The 22,733-nt window shown below is 37.3% G+C and overlaps 14 protein-coding genes across 14 annotated transcripts; 8 read left to right on the forward strand and 6 right to left on the reverse strand.

Moving 5' to 3' along the window:
• Positions 1–555: 555 nt before the first annotated feature.
• Positions 556–1,101, forward strand: C9374_002987 (uncharacterized protein; the record flags this gene model as incomplete). Its single annotated transcript, XM_044692464.1, has 1 exon — positions 556–1,101. The coding sequence occupies one exon, from the start codon at positions 556–558 to the stop codon at positions 1,099–1,101; it is 546 nt and encodes a 181-aa protein (XP_044549831.1).
• A 309-nt stretch (positions 1,102–1,410) lies between these two features.
• On the reverse strand, positions 1,411–2,259 carry C9374_002988 (uncharacterized protein; the record flags this gene model as incomplete). The annotated part of the gene is made up of 1 exon (XM_044692465.1): positions 1,411–2,259. The coding sequence occupies one exon, from the start codon at positions 2,257–2,259 to the stop codon at positions 1,411–1,413; it is 849 nt and encodes a 282-aa protein (XP_044549832.1).
• Positions 2,260–3,048: 789 nt separating this feature from the next.
• Positions 3,049–4,589, forward strand: C9374_002989 (uncharacterized protein; the record flags this gene model as incomplete). Its single annotated transcript, XM_044692466.1, has 2 exons — positions 3,049–3,094; positions 3,283–4,589. 2 exons carry the CDS (start codon positions 3,049–3,051, stop codon positions 4,587–4,589), a joined length of 1,353 nt encoding a protein of 450 aa, XP_044549833.1.
• A 214-nt stretch (positions 4,590–4,803) lies between these two features.
• On the reverse strand, positions 4,804–7,779 carry C9374_002990 (uncharacterized protein; the record flags this gene model as incomplete). Its single annotated transcript, XM_044692468.1, has 1 exon — positions 4,804–7,779. One exon carries the CDS (start codon positions 7,777–7,779, stop codon positions 4,804–4,806), a length of 2,976 nt encoding a protein of 991 aa, XP_044549834.1.
• Positions 7,780–8,239: 460 nt separating this feature from the next.
• Positions 8,240–9,892, forward strand: C9374_002991 (uncharacterized protein; the record flags this gene model as incomplete). The annotated part of the gene is made up of 1 exon (XM_044692469.1): positions 8,240–9,892. One exon carries the CDS (start codon positions 8,240–8,242, stop codon positions 9,890–9,892), a length of 1,653 nt encoding a protein of 550 aa, XP_044549835.1.
• A 95-nt stretch (positions 9,893–9,987) lies between these two features.
• C9374_002992 (uncharacterized protein) lies at positions 9,988–11,589 on the forward strand (the record flags this gene model as incomplete). Its single annotated transcript, XM_044692470.1, has 1 exon — positions 9,988–11,589. One exon carries the CDS (start codon positions 9,988–9,990, stop codon positions 11,587–11,589), a length of 1,602 nt encoding a protein of 533 aa, XP_044549836.1.
• Positions 11,590–12,445: 856 nt separating this feature from the next.
• On the forward strand, positions 12,446–13,339 carry C9374_002993 (uncharacterized protein; the record flags this gene model as incomplete). The annotated part of the gene is made up of 1 exon (XM_044692471.1): positions 12,446–13,339. The coding sequence occupies one exon, from the start codon at positions 12,446–12,448 to the stop codon at positions 13,337–13,339; it is 894 nt and encodes a 297-aa protein (XP_044549837.1).
• A 571-nt stretch (positions 13,340–13,910) lies between these two features.
• Positions 13,911–14,855, forward strand: C9374_002994 (uncharacterized protein; the record flags this gene model as incomplete). The annotated part of the gene is made up of 1 exon (XM_044692472.1): positions 13,911–14,855. One exon carries the CDS (start codon positions 13,911–13,913, stop codon positions 14,853–14,855), a length of 945 nt encoding a protein of 314 aa, XP_044549838.1.
• Positions 14,856–15,069: 214 nt separating this feature from the next.
• Positions 15,070–16,032, forward strand: C9374_002995 (uncharacterized protein; the record flags this gene model as incomplete). The annotated part of the gene is made up of 1 exon (XM_044692473.1): positions 15,070–16,032. The coding sequence occupies one exon, from the start codon at positions 15,070–15,072 to the stop codon at positions 16,030–16,032; it is 963 nt and encodes a 320-aa protein (XP_044549839.1).
• Positions 16,033–16,168: 136 nt separating this feature from the next.
• C9374_002996 (uncharacterized protein) lies at positions 16,169–18,285 on the reverse strand (the record flags this gene model as incomplete). Its single annotated transcript, XM_044692474.1, has 5 exons — positions 16,169–16,533; positions 16,703–16,813; positions 16,930–17,243; positions 17,321–17,842; positions 17,954–18,285. The coding sequence occupies 5 exons, from the start codon at positions 18,283–18,285 to the stop codon at positions 16,169–16,171; spliced, it is 1,644 nt and encodes a 547-aa protein (XP_044549840.1).
• A 1,023-nt stretch (positions 18,286–19,308) lies between these two features.
• Positions 19,309–20,013, forward strand: C9374_002997 (uncharacterized protein; the record flags this gene model as incomplete). The annotated part of the gene is made up of 1 exon (XM_044692475.1): positions 19,309–20,013. One exon carries the CDS (start codon positions 19,309–19,311, stop codon positions 20,011–20,013), a length of 705 nt encoding a protein of 234 aa, XP_044549841.1.
• A 65-nt stretch (positions 20,014–20,078) lies between these two features.
• On the reverse strand, positions 20,079–20,984 carry C9374_002998 (uncharacterized protein; the record flags this gene model as incomplete). Its single annotated transcript, XM_044692476.1, has 1 exon — positions 20,079–20,984. One exon carries the CDS (start codon positions 20,982–20,984, stop codon positions 20,079–20,081), a length of 906 nt encoding a protein of 301 aa, XP_044549842.1.
• Positions 20,985–21,306: 322 nt separating this feature from the next.
• Positions 21,307–21,987, reverse strand: C9374_002999 (uncharacterized protein; the record flags this gene model as incomplete). Its single annotated transcript, XM_044692477.1, has 2 exons — positions 21,307–21,580; positions 21,647–21,987. 2 exons carry the CDS (start codon positions 21,985–21,987, stop codon positions 21,307–21,309), a joined length of 615 nt encoding a protein of 204 aa, XP_044549843.1.
• Positions 21,988–22,055: 68 nt separating this feature from the next.
• Positions 22,056–22,496, reverse strand: C9374_003000 (uncharacterized protein; the record flags this gene model as incomplete). The annotated part of the gene is made up of 3 exons (XM_044692481.1): positions 22,056–22,137; positions 22,190–22,340; positions 22,445–22,496. 3 exons carry the CDS (start codon positions 22,494–22,496, stop codon positions 22,056–22,058), a joined length of 285 nt encoding a protein of 94 aa, XP_044549844.1.
• Positions 22,497–22,733: the final 237 nt, after the last annotated feature.

Below are 22,733 nucleotides of genomic sequence, written 5' to 3' on the forward strand. Positions count from 1 at the left end.
ATCTTATCCACTTTAACAAAGGCCTCCAATGGATGATATTTGTAACGACGACGCTGCCTTTTTGGTGTACTTGATATCTTTGAAGGTTGGGAAGGTGTGATCTTCTTTGATTGCTCTTTTGGCATTGTGCTGGAGAGTGTTGTTGCTGTTAATGATGATGCGATCAGTGATCGGTGTTGAAGCAATGAAGTTGATGGTAAGTAGATGAGGTTGTGAATGATGCTGATCAAGAAGTGCTGATGATGGTTGATCGGGGTGACCGTTTATATTTGTTTTGTTTCGATTGTTCTTGCAAGCGACATGGTAGCGTCCCAAACATTTTATTTTTTTTCAATTCCGGATTGCCAAATCCATCCTGCAACTGGGTCTATTGGCTTGTCTTGCTATGAAAAAAGCACAAACTGAATCTTGCAAGTTCAGCACCTATCGAGTAACTCGTCATATTTATAAACTGAGAGAGTTGTATCCAGAGTTGTATACAACAACAACAACAGCACTTGTCACAACAATAACTAGACTTCAAAACATCCAAATTTTGAATTCATCTCTACTACAATGCCTCTCCTAGTATTCAATAAAAAGACTCGTGTGCCATCCATGGATATGGACGAACAACACGAACGAGAACGACAATTTCAGAAACAACTTCAACAAAAAGTACACGACGAAGAAGACTTTGATTCCTGGAAGAATGCTGATAAACAGAAAATCAACAACTCGTCACTCTCTGTACAAGCTTCTTCACGAGGAAGATCCAAATCCGAACATCAACAAAATACAACAACCTCCTCTCCATCATCACAAAATGGAGAAAAAAGCTCATGGTTCGGACGCGGAAGATCTCAATCAAACAAACAACAACCTTCCTTGACAGTAACATCTCCATCAGATGTTGTGGAAGAGACTCAAGAAGGAGTTTCTAAAGAAGAGATGAGAACAGGCAAGTTGCAACACCAACACACCAAGAAGAAGGGACAAGTTGGCGATTATGAAGAGGATCATGAAGAGGAAAGACAAGAAATTCCAAAGGACGAACAAAAGGTGAAGAGGAAATACAGTTTAAAGAAAAAGAGTGCTGAATTGTTATCTTCTGATGAGTGAGGGACGTGTGACCTGTAATTTTATACATTTCATGAAAACATGTAAACTGTCAACAGAATGACTAAAAATGTCCATACGATCACAATGTACAAAAGATTTCATAAAAAATTGAAAGAGAGAATTAATGTATTGATTGACTTGATGATTATTGTGAAAAGAACCCATCCATGAAGTTAAATAAGGTATTGATCGTGAATGAGCATGTCACAAGTGTCAACTCACTAAAATTCATCCCTACGTTTGAATTCAAAATTTCAACTCGAAAGTGACTTCCTGAGAAATTGCTCTTGTGTTGCAATGTCAAGATTTCTATTTAATAAGTCGATCATTTCGAACTGCTCCAGCCTCCTTATAATATCTCAACAACATTCTCTTTTCCAAATCACTTGCATACTCCTTCTTACTGAACTTGTCCAATTCATATCCAATCACTAAAGAAACACCCAATGACAAGGCAGCATAAAAAGGAATTCTTCTTTTCGTTCGCTTCACCATTTCCTCTCTCTCCATTTCCACTTGAAAAGGACTAAATTTTGGTTTGTTGTGCATGAATTGATTCCACTCTGTTTTCGATTCGTCAAAAAAGTGAGACGAAATCTTTTCATCCTCTTCTCGAGTTTTCTTTTGATTCAATCGATGCATTTGTTCTCTAAATACCTTTTCTTCTTCACTCAAATTTTCAACATCTTCCTTTCGTGATTGATATCGATCCGATTGATGAATGTAATGATACATTTTCCTCCTCATGGCTGAATCATAGGCAACCGTATTGAGATTGGTTCCGAAAATACTACTCGAACTATTCATAATTCTTCCAAAATGTGTTCCAATATCCAATTCCCGATCGTATTCTGCTCTCTTTTCTTCATCACTCAATAATTCATAACTATCCTGAATATCGAGCCATGCCTGCTCATCTTCCAATGAAAGTACTGCCGAATTGGATGGTTTTCCAGAATCGGAAATGAGTTCGGAAGCATTATTGTTGGTCACCACTCCATTCATGATGGAATTATTATTCGTTGAAGAAGGTTTTTTGGCATCGGGATGGTACTTTTTTGCTAATGCATAATAGGCTTTTTTAATTTGTTGTTTGGAGGCTGAACGAGGAACTCCCAATACTGCATAGTGATCCATGATTTGAGTGGGTAATTTCATGTTGTGTGATTTGTGTTTGTTTGTGTGGTGTTTGATGGTTTTTTTGATGATAATGTGAAATTATTGTAATTATAATAATTATTTGAAACTAAATAATGAATTCTATTTCTAGTAATAAATATGAAATAATTAGAGGGATGATGAATATGATTTTTGAAATAATAATAATTATTTTTCAATTGAATGGATTTGCACCAAAATGTTGTCGTCGACGGTTATTCGATTCTTTCTTTCCGATGAAAAGATGACACTGGTGATAATTAACGACAAGAGGTTGACGCGAAAGTGGGTGATGATGATGCAGCTGTTAATTGACTTGTTTTTGTTTGAAAAAATGCTTTAAAAGGTGTTTTAATTTGAAAAATGGCTAAATTCGGCCCGAAGTACAGCTATTGCTCCGACATTTGACTTTGGGTGTTGTATAACTGTAACATGCTGTTGTTCTTACAAACAGAGTCATTCACTCCTGCATTCTCTAATGGTGTTCTGGTTTGGAAAAGAATCGTTCGTGGTGGCGTTGTAAAAAGTACCGCCGAGGAAATTTTTGAGCATCCAATGAAAATCCAACAACAATGCCGCCACCGCCAAAATTCTTTCCGTTAAACTTTAAAATGAAAAACATGCATCTGCCAGCTGTCAACAACGGCTTAAAATTTTCACAGAGCGCCTATCGTCACTTGCTTCAACAACAAAAAAAACAAGTCAATCATCTCATTACCAGATAATTGATACCACAACAACACACTCCTCTAGAAAGAAGAACACTAATCACACACACTCTAACACAAAATGAGAGAAGTCGTTTCATTGCACATTGGTCAAGCCGGTATTCAAGGTAAGTCATGAATCATCCACACCTTTTTCATCATCCATTTGATATTCTTTTCATATGAATTTTACTCCTCCATGTCCACAACAATGATAAAATCATTATCCATGTCCACAACAATGATCGTATGATCCACAACAAATATTGAAACAACAACATTGTCATCAACAATGAATTATATTATTTTCACACAGTCGGTAACGCTTGTTGGGAACTCTTCTGTGCCGAACATGGAATCAACCCAGACGGTACCTCTTCCTCCATCAACGATGCCTCTTCCTCTGTTTACTTTTCTGAAAATTCACGTGGTAAATACGTTCCACGTGCATTGATGGTCGATTTAGAACCTTCTGTCATTGATGCCATCAAAAACACTGAATACAAGCAATTGTATCATCCTTCTTACTTGTTACGTGGAAATGAAGATGCTTCCAATAACTTTGCTCGTGGTCATTACACCATTGGAAAGGACATGCTCGATTCTGCCATGAATTCCATTCGTAAGATTACTGACAATTGTCAAAGTTTGCAAGGTTTTCAAATTTTCAACTCTGTTGGAGGTGGTACTGGTTCTGGATTTGCTTCCTTGCTATTGGAAAGACTTGCTGTTGAATTTCCAAAAAAGACTAAATTGGGTTTCAATATTTATCCAAGTCCTCAATTGACAACTTCCGTAGTTGAACCTTACAACTCTGTGTTGAGTACTCATGCCTTATTGGAACACAATGATGTGTCTGTAGTATTGGACAATCAAGCCATTTACGATGTCTGTAAGAATAATTTGAAAATTGACAGACCCAACTATAAGAATTTGAATCGTGTCATTGCTCAAACTGTTTCCAGCTTGACTTGCTCATTGAGATTCCCTGGATCTTTGAATGTTGATTTGAATGAGTTCCAAACCAATTTGGTTCCATATCCAAGAATTCACTTCATGTTGTCCTCTTTGGCTCCAATGGTTTCTGTCTCAGAACAATACTATGCCAATAATAATGCTGCTGAATTGACAAGTCATGTCTTTGAACCTAATAACATGATGGCCAAGTGTGATCCAAGAAGTGGCAAGTACATTTCATGTTGTTTAATGTACCGTGGTAAAGATATTGTCAATAAGGATGTGAGTGATGCTGTCAAGGTCATGAAGAGCAAATCGAGTATTCAATTTGTGGATTGGTCTCCATGTGCTTTCAAGATTGGTATTAATCAACAATCTCCAACCATGTTGCCAGGAAGTGAAATGGCTCAAGTCGATAACTCTTGTTCCATGATTTCCAATAACACTGCCATTGCTTCTGTCTTTGCTAGAATGAATGACAAGTTTGACTTGTTGTTTGCAAAGAGAGCATATGTACATCACTTTGTTGGAGAAGGAATGGAGGAAGGTGAATTCAATGAAGCTCGTGAAGATTTGGCTGCTTTGGAAAAGGACTACAGTGAAATTAGTAAGGATACTATTAGTGAAGAGGATTCCATGTTGGATGAAGGTGAAGAAATGCATTAAGTTCATTCATAATGATCAATGATGCCACAAGTCAAATTCTCTGTGCGCCTCCTCATAATTAGTAGTAATCAGCACCCATGTAAACGATGATCATGTTTGACGAAGGTTCATACATGCATCTCAAATAAAACTATTGATATTTTAACAATTCAAACTCTAGAAATGATTTGAGCATTCAAGAAAATTATTAAGCACTGGTTCTTAGTGAAGAAATTTACTGATTGAATTGCGTAAACAAGGTTTGCAACGATTCCAAATCCAATTTCAAATTCAAAGACGATACTGTCGTTTCTGTTATGGTATTAAGAGGTTGAATTATGAATGATGACTCTTCACGAATTATTAAAGTCTTTCTTCGAGCACAATCAATCATTCGTTGCACCACATGTCCAAATCCTCGAAAAACTTTCACAAATCGTTTTCCCAGCAAACTAGCAGCCAATAAATCTCTTTCCAACATGTCATGGTAATATAAAAATTGTTGCCTCAAATCGTTATTCATCAATTTTGAATCTTCTTGATTAACTTCATGTTCAATTTCCTCAATGGCTTCTGCATGTGCTTTCCATCCAAGTGCAATTCCACTCAATAGAAAAGGAGGAATATGTCCAAATAATGGATGTGACGAGAGGCGTGTCAATTCTTCAGTTATAGATCGAAGTTCTCTTCCTCGTAGCCCTAGTTCTCTATAAATTCCTAGTCGATAAGAAACCATCGTAATTGAAATAATTAAATGAGCTAAAATTTTCCCCTTTTCTTGTACATTCTTTTTTGCATTGTCGTATTTAGTGTAGCATTCATAAATTTTGTCCACAAAGTACAAATATTTTGGGAGAGTATCTTTTGTAAGTGGTTGACTGAGAATGGACATTAATTCTTCAGGGACCGTATTGGAGCTTGTACTGTATTTGTATCCTTCCAGTAATTTTCGTTGAATATAATTTGAAACTCCTTCAACTTGTTCATAATCGAAATCTTGTGTTATAAAAGTTGCAAGTACACATCCTCGTTTGAGACATGACAGGGAGTCGTCCATTTCTTTGATTTGTGACAGATAGGATCTTGTAATAGCGACTAATTCAGTAGCATCTTGATCCATAGAGGATGCAGCTGCATAGGATGCTAAATAACAACAAATCGCAGCTACTAAATAACTAGGTCGATCCAAATCAAGATATTCCGAAAATAGTAATTCCTTACTTCTGTAAAAAGATCGAATTGCATTTTCATTATTTCCAAATCTCTGATAACAAAAACTTTGAATGGCATACAGCAATGAAAAATATTGGGTACTGCTTCCATACTTTTCTCTCTCAGCGAGTATTGTTTGAAAAGTATTTCTTGGAATTATTGACACACCAGCACTCACCACTCCAAAGAAAAGATCCACCGTTTGTTGTTGCAAGACCACTTGAGAAAGAACAGCGTTTCGTTCAAAGGTACAATACACAGCATCGTCAATGACTTGGGGAAGAGTATGGTTGAGAGATTGTTGTACATTGATGGTTGTTGGAAGGAGGTGTTGAAATGTTGGATCAAAATTTTGGTTTGTGTTCGAGTGTACAGTGGAGGTGGCGGTCGCCATGGATAATTGTTGTTGAAGGAGTGGCATGATTTGTGAAGCATTGGTTAGTTTCACAAGGAGTGATAATAAACGATTAATGACGGATGGATCTGCATTGTTTTGAATGGTATATCGAAACAATTGTAAAATTCGTTCAATAGTTGCTGAATGGGAGTTCATCGATGCAGAAGTGTTTCCTTGAGAATGGGGTTGATTTTCAGAATTCACTGGTGCTTGATTTGAATGATCCGAATGATCTTCTTGAGTTGAGTGACTGCTTGGATCAAATTGTAAATTGTGAAAATTAACGGAATGCAGAGCAGCTCTCTGATTCATTTCATCTCGAACATTCACTTGTGGTTGTTGTTGTTGTTGAGAAAGTGTCATTGATGATGGGAAAGACAAGTTTAGAAATGGTGAGTGTTGTGAAGGATTGGGTTGAACTTGTTTTTGAATTCCACGAGAATGATAATCAGAATCTTCAGCTGATTCCGAACTCGTGATGGATGTTGGTCGCCCATGAGAAGTGGAAACAGAATGAGAAAGGGTTGTTGATGACGATTTGTCGATGTGGTCAAAGTTCGTACCAATCCGGGTTGAGGATGAATGGATCACCTGTGAAGGAATAAGGGAAAAGTTCAGAGTTGGTTTTTCTTGACTGGTCAAGAGAGGAGTGTTGCTACTATTCGAAGTCGTAGGTGTGGTCGTGCTATTCGCTTTCCTTTTTCGAATTGGATTGGTTTTCACATGACCAGTGAATAAATTTAGAGTTGAATGAACCGTCCCAGTGGTTGTTGTTGATGAGGATGCTTGTTGAGAAGAGGTGCATGCAAGAGTCTCTGAGCTGTTTTGAGAAATCGTGGTTGTTGTCTGACCTTTCATTGGTTTTGAAGTTTGTTGCTGCTGAGGCGTTAAGAATGAAACACTCACACACTTGTGATTCTGTTTTCCCTTTTCAAAACTTTCCAAACCAAGAACACTTATGGTGACTGGTTTCTTTTTTTGAATCTTGTTTTTGCTACCCACGGTTCGACCTCTTTTCTTGGCTTCAGGATAGACACAGATTTTACCTTTCGAAGTGCATTCATGACATGCTGGCAACTGACGTCCACAGCGTTTGTGTCCTCTTCGACACGTGATGCAAGAAATGGCATTAAAATTAGCAGACATTGTTTCTAGATCAGAATTTTCAAGAAGAATTGCATTCAATGATTCCCGTTGTTGCTCTTCTTCCTGAAAAGTATCAATGATTGATGCATGTATTTCTTCGGACCATGATGAAAGTGGAATCTCATGCAGGGTCGAGAACTCGCTTTCATGAATCGCCATGAGTTTCCGATGTGAAGACATTGATTCATCCTCCTCTCGCTCCTGAAATAGTGGTTGTGCGTGACTCTTCGTTAATTCCTGTTGTGATGGTTGAGTGGATGGACACGATGGATACACGATTGAAGACAACACGCCTTGATGATGAGCTAGTTGTTGTACATCCTCCTGATGCTTCTCCTCGTTATCCTTCGAAGGTGGTTCTTGAGAGTTGTTGTTATTATTATTATCGTCATGATTAAAACTACGATCGGTCATCATAATTCTGCGTCCACCACAAGCATTATCATGACCTTGCATGACTTGTGAATTTTTTTTATGCCGCTTACACTCATGGCTCTGTTTGTCGGAATAAGGAATGTGCACAACCAGAGAGGAGCTGAAGAGTTTGGGTTCACGAAACGGAATTGGTAAGCGATGCAGTGAAGAGTGAATCCAGTCATCCGTTTAAAGTGGTGTGCTGTTGCTTGAATGAACATCCGAGAGCATGAAAATGGTGCACATGGAAAATACTTGATTTTTCCGAAAGGCTTTGATTTTAAAAAGAAAGAGCTCGGGAACGAAACACTGAGTGTTGTAATTCGAATGGAGTTTGCTCTTTCAGAAAATCAAGTGAAAAAAGTGAGCCAATCATTATACTATTAAAATTTTGGATATAAGGCGTGTGTTGTTTTGTACAGCTACTACTACACTTGTTCTTACTGTAAATGAGGTTTGAAAGCCCTCGTTGTATTTTTAAACGATTTACAACTGAAAAAAAATGCTCAGCGCCGAACAATACGAAAGAATTTTGAGGGAGTGGGAAACAACGCCATCCTCATCATGGTCCGCCCTTAATTCAGTGACACAGAAACGTGCTATTCAAGTCGATGAAGATTATGATGAAGAGTTAATTTGTAGTGGAGCCAACGATTGCATGAGAAGATCAAATCAAACTCCAACGAAAAGAACGTCCGAATACAACGATCATGGTCATCATGATGACTATGGAAACACAAATGATTCTCCATCAGCACTTTATACATCGCCTTCTTCCTCTATGCAATCAAAACAACATGTATCAACACCTGTCAATAATTTCAACGATCCAGAGCACAGTCCTCGAATTACTGTTGACTTGATCAGGGATCTGTGCTCTCGTCAGCATTTGTATCAAACTCCGTATCTCAATGATAAATTGTTCCTTCATTTCAAAGGGTTTAGAAAAATTGAAAATCTAGAGTTGTACACAGAGCTAAAGGCTTTGTGGTTGGAGGGTAACGCAATTTCTGTAATTGAGAATTTGGGACATCTCACCAAACTAAGATGTCTCTACCTCAACCAAAATCTAATCACGAAAATTGAAAATTTGGAAGCGTTGAACAATTTACAAACCCTTAACTTGGCAAACAATCACATTAGTGTTATTGAAAACTTGGAAGGTTGTAATCAGCTGGAAACTCTCAATCTTGGAAATAACAAAATCTCGAGCATTGAGAGTTTGAACCGACTTTGTAAACTACCTAGGCTCTCTGTCTTGGATCTTTCTAATAATCAAATTACTGATCCTGAAATTGTTAATATTCTAGCTAAAATTCCGTCCTTAAGTGTACTATATTTGAAAGGAAATCCTGTGGTGGGCTCTTTGAGAAATTATAGAAAAGTGTTAATATCTTCAATTCCAAAACTCAACTATCTTGACGAAAGGCCGGTGTCACCTGATGAGAGACGGTGTGTGCAAGCATGGGCCCGTGGAGGTCCATTGGCTGAAGCAGAAGAGAGAAAGAAGATTATTGAGGAAAAAGAAAACAAACATGAAAGAGAGATGAACGCTTGGTTAGACATGCAGCAAAAAGCAGCTGAGAGAAGAAGTCAAGAGGAAAAAGAGGGAGTGTTGAAACGGATGTACTATATTGAAAAGTTGAGGGAAGCAAATCTTCCAAAAGAGAGCGCTTGCCAACCATCCGTTGAACTTCCTGCTTCATCCTTGGTGACATTAGAAAAAGCATCAGTTCTTGTCAAAAACGAGGAGCCAGTACCAGTGGTGGTAGAGCCTTCAAGACAAGAAAATCAACCAACAGAGAAAAAGGTTCAAGTTTTAGAGGGAGAAGGCATCGTTTGGAACGCAGAAATTAGGCAAGTGTTGCTGCAGTCGGTACGGAAAGAACTCTTCAACTTTGAAAAGGTCTCAAAAGCAGTTCAATCATTTGTGTTGAAGAATTACAAAGTGTATGACTCGTCAAAAAAGCTCGTTGAGATGAAGGAAGCCACATCAAACAACAACAATACAATGTTGGTCTCAGTAATGGCGTACACTTCAGACCGATGCAGAATGGAGTATTCACGCTTACATCAGGATCACCAAGACAAGCCCACGCAAGTTCAATTGGAGTCTCCCCTTGTAGAAATTTGGCAGTCCAAGAAATTATTTTAACACTGTGCGCCTAGGCGGTGTCATAAAATTTTGTTTCAATTTTTTGAATTTAACGGTTTTCAAAAAACTAACCGTTACACCTAAAATTTAAAAAAATGCAACAACAAGCCTTTTACCCCATGCCATCACAATCGCAATTCGTGGAAGCATCTTTCAATTATCAACACCATCCATCCTATGCTCATATGCAACAACCTCCACAACAACCTCGAAAGTACATTGTTCCAGAACAACAAACTCCTTTCCAAGCAGACCCCACAGCTCTCTATGCCATCATGAATAATCAGCAACCACTCGATCCCTACAGTAACCAAAGTGCCAGGTATTCTTATGTTCCAGGAGGCTCCTCTAATCCAAAAACACCAGGAAAATCTCCGTACTCTACTCACCATAATCATCAGTTCATGATGAACTCTAATTTGAACAAGGAGAATGATCATTACAACAATATGAACTATAATTATTCCTTAAATTCTTCAACCTATGCATATCAACAATCCATGATGCAACCTAAAACACCAGGCAAATCCACAATGAATGCTTCTTTTGTTTCCAGCACTGCCATTACTCCTGGACGGACCTCACTTCGGAAGGAATCGTTATGTAAAACTGGAGAAAAAAAGTTTTTACACACACCAAAGAGAGCCACAGCATCTGTTTCCAATAACACCTCGAAACCTAAAACACCACATCAAAACACCTCCCTTCTCAATACAAGCAGCATGTCCTTTAACAATAATAATACCATCTCTACGAATAGCTCACTAAATAATAGTTCCATGATGACGAGTAATAACACTTCGAACAGGTCAAGCAAGGTGAGCAGTAACCAAAGGGCCTCTACAAATTCTAGTCAACAAAGTAAGAGAACCTTAGCCTCTGTGAAAGAGAATGACCGAAAATCTCAAAGGTCTCTTAATTCGCAAACGAGCCGTCAATCTCGAGTTCATAACCAACCACCACGACAATCTCTCATGTCTGCTCCTTACTCGAAACGAGTGAACACTAGTAGCAACGATGGAGTTCATGGTTTCCTAACCAGCACTGCTTCTTCGTCTACATTGGTCTTTGATAATTGTGACACTTCCAATGATGATGCCTTCATGATGAACACTACCTTAAATTCTTCTCAAGAGTGTTCTGAACAAGATATTTGTAGATTCCTTAATGCTCAATTGCAAAGAAGATCCAAGAATGATTTGAAGGAAATTCTGGAACGATACATTGAACACCATTTAGTGAGTCATAATAACTCGATCATGGAACCTCAAGGTACGAATGATTCTCTCTTCTCCAGTTCGGTGTCATCTAATGCCTCCGTTTACGAAATGGAGAGTGAAGAAACGACTGGCCAAGAAGTCGATTCTGCTTCCACACTCACACAAGCTTCTACTTTCACTGCTCCAAGCTTTAATGCATACCATTCTGTTGCTTCTAATGGTTCGTGTAACACCTCCTCAGGATCTAACTCTCAGCAAATTTCAAACCTTACTCATTCATCCTCTCGAACTTCAGTGTACTCTCATTCTGGTCTCAACTCATCCTTTGTAAGGTATGAGCCAAGCGATCTCATCAAACGTTTATTGAAAGAGGAGGAACAACGATGTCAAGTGATTTCCCATGTTGCTGCCAACGCAGCTTGCCCTTCGTCAACTGTGTATCCAATGTCCAATCTTCCACAACATTATAGAAGATGAGTAGATTTGACCTTTTCCCTTATGTGCTCTCCGTAAATGGAATTAGAAGATTTGAAAAGCGCTGAAAGGAATCAATGGTCTTGAATGCAAGAGCTCTTCAACAAGTGTGCTTTTGGTTCTTGAGATAAAAAGCATTTCGCCAACCTAATAGAATTTCTCATGGATGCTCAGTTTGTGTAAATATTTTTCAAAATCATTGAACTAACGAACATATGTAACAACACGATTGTGAGAAGTAAAGAAATTTCTTGATGCCAAGATCTATCTTGTGTTTTTAATATGGGTCCACTACATTTACAAGGGCTGTTCTTCCATTCAAAGGTTCAACATGTTAGCCAGAAACCGATGGTAATGACATCGTTATTTAAGTGGAGTTTGTGAAAAAAGCTCAAGCTGGTTGATCCTCATCAATGCGGAGGGCTGAGGTCACAACTTCTGCAACGCTGTAAAAGTGAGTTACTCTTGAACCACCTTACTTGCAGAAAGAAAATAGAATGTCTAGCATTAAACAAGCAAATACCCTGAAGCGGGAATAAAATCCATTAGAAATTCTCTCGTTATGGCAATCCCTGTGCATGATCTAACAACGGTAACCTTCATGAAGTAGGAGCCTTAGTACTTTCTCTCTCCAAGGATCCTATAAACGTACTAAGCGACAACGTTTCTCAAAAGAAGTGCCTGCCTTAATTAAGATATGATCCTTTGCCTTTAACACCGCTCCTTCATTTCTGTTGTTAAGGTCCCACTCCCGAAAACATTGAACATCTCTTCGATTTGAAAAAAAAAACAAACATCAACATTTGAACTGTGCGCTAGTATAGTACTTGGTATATACCACACCGCTATTTATCCATTCATGAAGAATAAAGGTTTCTCTCAGATACAAATCACAGAAGAAGACCATCTTGCCGTTTGGAATCATCTCAGAGGCAAGCATTTGGACCGCTACAATTTATACCGAGCAAACAGCCTAGAAGACTCTGATAATGATTTAATTCATTCAGGAATGATGATGATGAATAAGGTTAAGGATTTGTCGGATTTAAGAAGAGGATCCCTGCCTTCCACTTTGCCTTCTCATTACCCACAATGCGAAGACGATGATTTAGTGAACATTTCGATAGATTTGAACAACTCGATGGAATTCTCAAAATTTGCTCAACCGCATCCTCATGCTTTAATGAATAGAAAACTTGGAAATGATACTTTGGAAAGCAGTATAGATTGCTTTTGTTCAATGGATATACAGTCATCCTCGTCGGGTCTACATCAGAGCGAAATTGTGCATGATGTGGGCTTCAAAGACAACGAAGCCGCAGTAATTTCGCCCATACCCAAAAGCGGTTTAAATAAGGATATTGAAATTCGAGATGATTCCATAATTCTGTACGGAAATTTGAAAGAGAAGAAGGTTGAAGATTCCTTCACAATTGTTGTATCTCCGTATGAAGAGATTGTAATTGAGAAAGTCACCGGCAAAGGAAAGTTATATTGTTTTGATTACTCTAGCAAGGTTGAGAAGAAGAAAAAGTTATTGGACAGTGATGACGAGAACTTTGTGGTCCCTGTTGCTACGTCTGTGGAAGGAATGTTCGAGAAGGATCGCAAGTCTTTTCTTGCTAATTCATCCTCGGAATCGAAAGGAATATGCGTGTTGCAATCTGGACGAACCTACTTCTTCAAATATGTTAAAACTCGTACGAGATTTGATTCTGCCATCTTGTATTACAGGAACAGCTATGCCTTGTAGTTGTAAACACTCGTGTCCGTTCCTGAATGCCATTGCACATGCAAGAAATTTTTGCTTGACAAAATGTTGTTGAACAAGTCACAAAATAAATTGTGACGTTCACGAGTAATTCGAACAACTTGCAAAAAAAAAACAAATCAACATCTTGAAGGGTTACTTCGTCAGAGCAATCCTTTCATCTTGAAACACATCTTGAATCAAGAGACAATTACGATTGATCCTCCTCTTGTGTCTCACACCTTCATTGCCACTCGTCTTTCCACAATAAGCCAATCCTCACATTTGTGCAAATCTTTAACGAGAACACTTTCTTCCTCTTTCATCCACACCAAAAATAATCACAGAAGAAGGATCTGATTCTCTCTCTTGACACGCAAACAATATCAACCACTAACATCCGTAGGATTTTGGAAGGAGTAGAAATATCTATTGTTTAACGACTGAGAGGATCAATAATTGTAAATACTTTGCATCATCGGATTGATCGCCCAATAAGAAATCAATCCAAAAGGACTGTAAATATATCGAAAAGATCGTTTGATTGTACATAAAACAACAAGAACTCTTTACCATGAATCAAAACAACAACAATCGCCAAGTCATAGGCCGTCGGACCATTGCTGCAACACGAGGAGGAAATAACAGTACTGGCCACCACCGAGGACGATTCATACGACGTCCTCCTTCTTCAGCATCTACAAGTCAGCAACAACAACAATCTCATCATCGACATTCTTCTCATCAATACTCCCGTGGAGGACGAAACCGAACATTTATTTCAAGAACCACTCCTTATCATCATCAACAACTTGCTTCTATTGCTACTACCTCGACAACGCCTCATCAACAACAACAACAGCAAGACCGCAATACAACATCCACTTCCCATCACCAACACGATAGTTCAATTATTGTGCTCGATGATGATGATGAACACGAAGAAGAATTGGATGATGCAGCATCATCAAGCAGTGAGAGTTATAGCAGCAGTAGTAGCAGTAGCTCATCATCCTCATCATGGATGTTTGCTGACTTGAATAATCATCATCATCAACAGACGAACAATAATCATCATGATGATGCCGAAGAAGACCATGAGGAGGATGCACTCACGTTACCCTTATTCGACCAAGATGAAGAGGTTGAACTGTTTCTTGGTACGAGAGAACCTATTGTTGATTTTACTCAGGATGTGGTCTATCCTCAAGAGGTTTTAAACATTTCATCAGGATCTGAAGGAGTTGAAGCTTCGGAGAGCATGGCCAACAGAGGCACCCATAGCACCACCAGCGTATTAACGAATACTACTCGTGGAAATCACTCATCAACATCATCCAATTCAGTAACACGAACGAGGCCTTCAGCTAATTCAACACCAGTGTTGAACTTGAATCATTCTGGAAGAAGAAATGTTGCATCTTCAGCTAGTTCACTACCTTCCACTCGATCCTTAATACCTTCTACAACAACTTGCATCATCCAAGATCGAGACACCACACGGATCATCACGAAGTGACACATGAAAATATTGATGATTTTCTTGAACAATTGGAAGATGAGGAAAGAATGGAACAAGGACGCAACAATCGAAATAATAGCAACAACACTAACAACAGCCATACACATGACATGAGACGACCCTTAGCATCCAGAACAGAGCGAATGCAAAGATATAGATTTAATACACCTTCATTGAGTGGTGGTCATAATAATAGTAGTAGCACTCAAGCATGACTAGTGGTTTATTTGCGCGATATAATCATGACGACGACTATGACACGCATAACCATGGATTGGATATGACACATCCTCTCTTTTTAGAGCTACAACGAAGAGAGCTAGAGCGATACAGTCGAATGAGACAACCTACCTCAAATTCCAATAGTAGTAGTAGTCATAGGGAGGATACCACAGACACCACTCGTCCAACCAACATGCTCAGAGCATCTAGTTCTAGTAGCAGCAGTACCAGCACCTCATCTCCCACTTCTAGCGAGTCTTCCTCATCTTCCTCAGCCTTACGTATCCCTCAACATTTATTCAGATTTTTACACAACGCCACCTCACATAACCATCACCATCCACAACAACCCCAACAACAGCATACGTCCCACACTTCACCATTCATTCATGCTCCCACTCTTTTATTTACACCTCCTGCCATATTCACACAACCCACTTCATCATCATATCAAGGAAGAGGTCCATTCAGATACCATCATCATACGTCACACAGCAGTAATCATCGACATGGAATTATTGGAGGATCAGTTCATCCATTATATTTTGTTGATCGAGATTTTGATGAGAGAGACTATGAGTTGTTATTACAACTTGATGCTCAACAACCAACTAAAACGGTAGAGACATCAATCATTGACAAAATTCCTCTCGTGACAGTAGAAGAAAGTAATTGTACCTGCAGTATTTGTTTGGATGACCTTGAAGTTGGATCTAAGGCTAGTGAAATTCCAATTTGTAATCACAAATTCCATCCAAAGTGTATTGAGACTTGGCTTAAAGATTACGGGCACACATGTCCTATTTGTAAGCAACCAGTGTCAGAAATTGACTTTAATGCCCTCAAAGAAAATGAGAACCCAAAGAAGAGAAAGGACATTGAGAATATTCAAGAAACAACCACTACTGCAACTTCTCAGACAAGAAAGAAAGCCAAGCACAGAAGAAGGTAAACACTGAGCCAGTGTAAAAAAAATGATTGTAAATATTGTAATTGTAAATAATATTGATTTAATTCTGGGTGTGAACAATTAGAGTTTAGTTGGAATAATAAATAGGAAATGTTGATTTACATCAAATTCACATAAATTATTGTTTTTTTGCCATTTCAAGAACCGAGTCAAAACTTTTCCTCTCAGGAATGATGTCTTCAAGAAAATCAAATACATCACATGTTTTCACAGCATCCGACATGTCACTGTACTGAATTGTTTTTCTATTTTCTTTTGTTGCATTCTTCATAGATTCCCTAGCTAAATGTTCAATTATTTTTTCAGCTGCTTTCGATACTAAAATTACAGCTTCTTGCGAAATGGTCCGAACATCGGCATCACTTTTCATAATTCTTCTCACTCTTGCCACTGGCATGTCCACTAATTGTCGGATCGGTTGCTGTTGTTCCGATAGTTGTAACGATTGAACAGAAGAGGAAGACGATGCTCCGATCGTGGCTTCTGTGTTCGGATGCTGTGGTTCATTTTTTTAAAATAATTAAATTCTTTTGAATTCAAAAGTACAAATGTATTAAAGACTGTTCAGATGGAATACCAAGTCGCAATGGATATCCATAATGGCCTGTTCCTCTGTGTGAATACACTCTTAACTTGCCACGGCCGTACAGACCTTGATCTGGAGGATAAACACTAAAAAACCGTTGTTCACGTTTCAACTTTTTCAGAATTTTGTAAAATACTTTCACAAAGGTCCAACGTCCCAATCCAATTTGTCCACCATCTGAGTTTTTAATCCAATATGAAAAATAAGTAGTACAGTGCGTATAGGATTGGAATTTGCAGAATGGATAATTCTCATTTGAAAAACTTTTTAAGGATTGTTAACAACACACTTACGTAAATGTCCACTGAAAATAATATCACAACTATCGTTGAGAGGCATGCATGAGAGCATGGATGGATTGTGAATGAGAAATATTCGAGGTGTAGTTGGTGATTTTCTTGGATATTTCGAACTTAATTTGGTAATAATTTGTTCATGTTTCTCATGGGTGTAGGAAAACGTCGACCCAATGACTTGAATTTCTTCCTTCTTACCGCTGAGTTCAGACCATCGAGAAATGGGAATTGTAATTTCTTGATCTTCCAATAGAGGAATGTTATTTTCAGAGTAAGCTTCTAAAACCTTATCATACACTTCATAGTCATGACTGAGTTGATAAATGACCATTTTTCCGTCAAAAAACAGTAGTAGTTGAATATAATGACAATTTTTGATCTTACTTACTTTCCAAGACATGCCACAACTTTGTGTGAAATTTCTTTTAAGGGAGAAAGAGCTTCTTTCAATCCAGTCATTTCCAATTCTGTGTCATACGTTTCCATATCTCCTGTAATAATGACCAGATCAATTCGATGATCTTTGGCCACTTTTTCACACAATGAATGTAATCTCTGTTTCGACATGAATGGTCCCAAGTGAACATCTGTAAATTGAAATACTCGTAAAATCTTGGACTCGTCTTGATGCACGATGTTGTTCGAAGGTAACTCTTTCACTTGGTCATTACCACAATCCTCTCTCTGAGAAGTGAGATCTAAATGGACGTGTTCTTTACAGAAGGCTGGATTGAAAAAAGACAAGTAGAAGGCATAGAGACCTAATGCAAAGACGAGTAAATTCAAAATGAAATAATCCACTCGGAACATGTAGAGAATGTATTCTGGAACTCCACCGAGAAAGAGGGAGCCTGTGAAAAGCATGTAGGGACCAGCGATGAAGCAGCCAAGTGTGGCCCAACCCATGTACCTTTGCCAATTATTTGAATTTCCATTTTGAGCAAAGCCAAATTCAAAGAAATTGTCAGAAAAAGTTCATTGAAATAAGAAAATCCAAAGAATCTTATTCATGAACACCTACCAAAAACCAGGTAAACAAATACAATATAAATACCATTTGGGTTTCAACTCTCTCCAAAATGTTTGAACATAAATATGAATATATAAACAAGCGTTAAAATACAAATGCACAACAAAAGGTAATAATGGAAATGCTGCAATTAAATTAAAGTACACATTTACAAATATCGAATGTAGACCAACAAAAATGTAGAAAAATCGGGAAAGCTTTTCTTTCTTTACAAATCTGAAATATAAATATGGGACAACAATTCCGAGAGATGATTCCAGTAAATAGAGAAGTGATGGTATTATTCGGGAGTAGAGAATGAATTGTGGAATGATTTGGATCATTTTTTTTGTAATCTTTTAAATGAACTGGTAAATGTTCCATGTTACCGTCGTTCAAGAAAACGTTTCGAATTTGAGGAGTATAATGTGATTGTTAAACTCTATAATATTTTTAAATTATTAAATAATTTTCAGTAATTAAATATTTTAATTAATAAATTTCTTGCCAATTTAATATTTTAATTAATAAAAATAATAGGCTTGTCCTGTAAACGTTCAAACTTGGTTAAACTTTAAACAATAAACATGTTTAAACAAAAATAAACAACATAAACATGTTCAAACTAGTTCAAACGTTTAATCTCGTTCAAACGTTTAAACGTTCAAACGAAAATTAATTTCTAAAGAATTGAAATTTCTTCCTATTTGTCACCTTTTTCATTTTGCGTTTTGTAGGGAAAGAAAATTAGTTAACTTTCATTCGGGATATCGAAGATTTTTGGGTCCAAATCATCGAAATTATAAACCATCCTGTTTGGTATCCATTTCATAATCGTGTAACAAGGTCTCTGGTATAATGAGGGGCAGAAAAAACTTCCCATCCAAACACACAACTAATTTCTCGGACCAAGGTAAATAGTAACCAAATTCGTATTTCAACATTCCTAACAGCAGTCAAATAATCTTTGACATCACTGACCTGAGTTTCAATGTCAACAATTAATCGCATTCTTGAAAATTATTGATATGAATAGTTCTTAGACTTTAGGGGTTTAGTGAGGTAATGAAAGGCTGTGAATGAAACAATTGAGAGTGGTATTGAACAAAAACTCAGAGCAAATGATGTTATATGAATACAGAATAACGTTCTTTATTGTTGATTATCAGATGCATTATCACGAATCGAAAATATCAATCATTGAGCACGTCATAATACTACACCAAGTTAGTGCAATGTTGTGTTTTCATTTTAAATAATTATTTGATTCTGTTTTCTGTTCACAATGTTAACAGTTCAACATGAAAACATATAAACTTAAACAATTAAACTTAACTTGTTCAAACTGTTAAACAGACAAAATAACAATGCTTCCACAAAACGACCACACATTCTCTCTTCAAGAAAAAGAACAAATTCTTTTAAATTTCTTACGAAATGAGCTACAAATGAAAGCTGAAACAGAATATCATGATCCTTCCGATACCGTCGATGATTGGAAGAGAGCTCTCAATGGAAGGTATTCCGATACTGAACAAGTACACTATAAATTATGCAAGAATTTCTTTCTTCACCACAAAAAAAAGAAACAGCAAAAGTTTTACGGAGTTGCTTTGGCTGATACCATGGTAGATATGAACAGCATGTCCAAACAGCTTGGTTTGGGGTCTGGAAATTTGAGGTTTGCTGACCCTGAGGATTTGGCAACATTTTTAGATATTCAGCCAGGTCATGTCACTCCGCTATGTTTTCATGTGTTACACCCTAGTGTACAGAAACAAAGACCTGATGTATTGAAGAAGGGAAATGATGAATCACCATCTGTTGTGGAAAATATGAAAACACTTACAATTATTGTGGATGCTGCTTTGTTAAGGAAAAATTCAAATACGTCTGCCACTACCATGCTGCTTTTCCATCCATTGCACAATTCAGCAAGCACGTCAATGAGTCAGGAGGAATTTGTTAAATTTATGAAATCATGTTTTGGTGAAGAAGCATGGCAACAAGTCATTGTGTATGATTTTGAAACAAAAACGAAATTGACAATACACGATGTTGATTTTAACTAGTATTCGAGAAAGGCCAATCGCTCGTGTGTTTAATTGTGATGCTTAATTTTTATTTTACCTAGCTTTTATTTATTAGTAATCGTTTTCACTAGTTTTGTGACCATCACGATGTCACAAAATCGAGGTAAGCTGCCATTACAATGCTTTGTTAAATGTAAATGAATAAAGTTGGGTGACAGAGAGTCAGAAATATAAGGAGTCTCAGGTTGTACATCGTTAAAAATTCGTCTCTTCAACTGTTTTGAATCCACAGGAGAAACTAAATTCGCAATGTGATACTCAAATGCCCATTTTCTACTCGTCTTGCTATTATAGATTTGGAAATATTCAGAAATGATTGAATTAATGATAATTCGTTGTTGACAGTCATTTTCGACGTGTGCCAGTTCTTTTCGAACGACGGTATTAAGCTGTCTATTATAAGCAATGCTCCCGTTCCGCAATTTGTTGACCAAAATATCCACCTTTGACAATACTAAAACAATTCTTTTGCCACATGTCCACTTGTTGTCACAAAGCATAGCATAATATGCAAGACTCTCGTCGAACCAATAGGGGTCAGTGAAATCCGTTAACGATGCAACCACAACAAAACAATGAACTTTTTCAAAGCAATGTATCCACCTTCTCCTTTGATATCTGTCACCTCCCAATTCCAACGTGATATATTGCAAATTGTTATGTATGATCTTGATTTCACTAACGCCACATGTGGGCCTACCAATATATAGATAAGGATTACATGGCATTTCACGTTGTGTAATCTTTTGAGCAAAAAGTTCGATATTTGTATGTGGAATCCAACGGTCACTAATGTTAGTAAAAATCAATTCTCTCATGTTTGGATTTTTCCATAGCCAAATAAATAAAGTTCGAAGATCAATGTTGCCATCTGTGATGTCACTTGATCTGTTCATTAATAAATGTTTCATGTTTGAATGGATGACATCTTCAGGTACATTGATCAGCATGCTTGACAAGTCATCGAAGGAGAGCTTCAAAAAGTGATGTCAAAGGTGTTGCAAACTCTCTTCCACAGCTTTTGAAAAATCTTGATCCGAAAATTGATCTTGAAACGACTTCACAAGTGTTGATTTTCCGTCGCGCCTTGATCCCAATAACACAATTTTTCGGAAGGGTTCTTCGATTTCATCTTCAGCAGGTGGAGGTGCTTTACTTTTTCGTTGGCCCATTTTTTCTTCTTAGTTCAAGTTATCTCTTTCATGACATACAATATGATCATCTCGAAACTAACAAATGTATTTACTACTACTTTGCGACATGTCAGAATATCTATTCTGAAGGCATGCCTTTCTCGAGTAAGAACTGAACGGCAATCAGCACAGCAGGCGGTAAATAAACATGTGCAATACTTCTCTTTTCTGGGTGTTTGGTATGAGGATGAGTTGTGGAGGTGTTGAAAAATATATTTTGCCACGCCAAACGTGCAAATAAGCTCAAGCATAGATATGCCATAGCAATGAGAAAGGTATGCTTCTTTGAGATGATGAGTTTACAAATAACATATGACGAGAGGAGGGCAATGGTAGAACCATAAATACATTGTCTTGAATTGTAAATTCATCGTTGACTGATCGTTAGCAGCTGATGACAGTAAGTTACTTGTACCTACCTTAATGAATGATATCCAAAAATTAGCGTGTCCAACATTACTGAAACTCCAAAAACTAAAGAGACTGAATAGAAAATCCAAAACTTTTTGTCTCTCCACCCAACCATTGCACAACCATAATATGTCGTTATTAATGAATAAAGTACAAAATTGTAATGTCCAGAAACAGAATTTGGATGAATATTGCAACTGTGATCAGAAATCCAAATTTTCAAAAACACCACTAGGGCATGAGAGCAAAAATACCATGAGCTTAATTGAATGATCATTCTTAAAGCTTGTTTCCAATTTTTACAAATAAATATTGGCGAGTATTGTCTAGCAAATGAAAAGAGAAGCATTGCTATAATTCCTAGCAGTGTTAACGTGGTGTATGTGGGAAAAAGAAAATACTTTTTGAGAGTAATAGCTATGTGAACTTGTGATTTGTCAAATCTGTCCATAAAACATTATCAAGTAGATCATCTCCGTAGTTTGTGAATAATAATAATCTTTTAAAAAAGAATTAGAGAGAATGATGGCTTCAAATAGTTGGTAACCTACATGGTTAATACACCAAAGACACCAGTGATTGGAAGTAAAATATTATTTAGAAAATTGAAAATGTATGAATTTGCAGAATTTGATGATGATCGTTCCGATACATCAATATCAATGGTATTACTTGACTCTGTCATCCACGATGGTGTTGATGCTAACATGATGTCATTAAAATAAATTAAATTTTATCAATAATTCGACGTTTAACATCATTTCAATCAGTACATCATTCAACTATTTTCCATTTTAAAAACCTACAAGATAATTGTCTTAAAATTTTACTATGTCGGAAGTTATGGGAAGAAATCATAGGATCAAACTATTGTGATTCCAATTCCAAATCAAACGGTGTGTAAATTAACTGAGCCTACAATCAATCCGAAAATTAGAAATATAAAAATTCACTGTGATTGCTGCTCGATAAAAAGGCTTTGCTTTTGGCTTATTTTTTTCAAATTAAACCTAATGACGACGATCCGTTCTTTAGTATTTCCATGACAATCCCAAGAGATCCCAAAGCAACTCACAGATCTTTCCACAAGAGCTT

The sequence above is a fragment of the Naegleria lovaniensis genome (assembly GCF_003324165.1).
Source record: "Naegleria lovaniensis strain ATCC 30569 chromosome Unknown tig018, whole genome shotgun sequence".
NCBI classification, from domain to species: Eukaryota; Heterolobosea; class Eutetramitea; order Acrasida; family Naegleriidae; genus Naegleria; species Naegleria lovaniensis.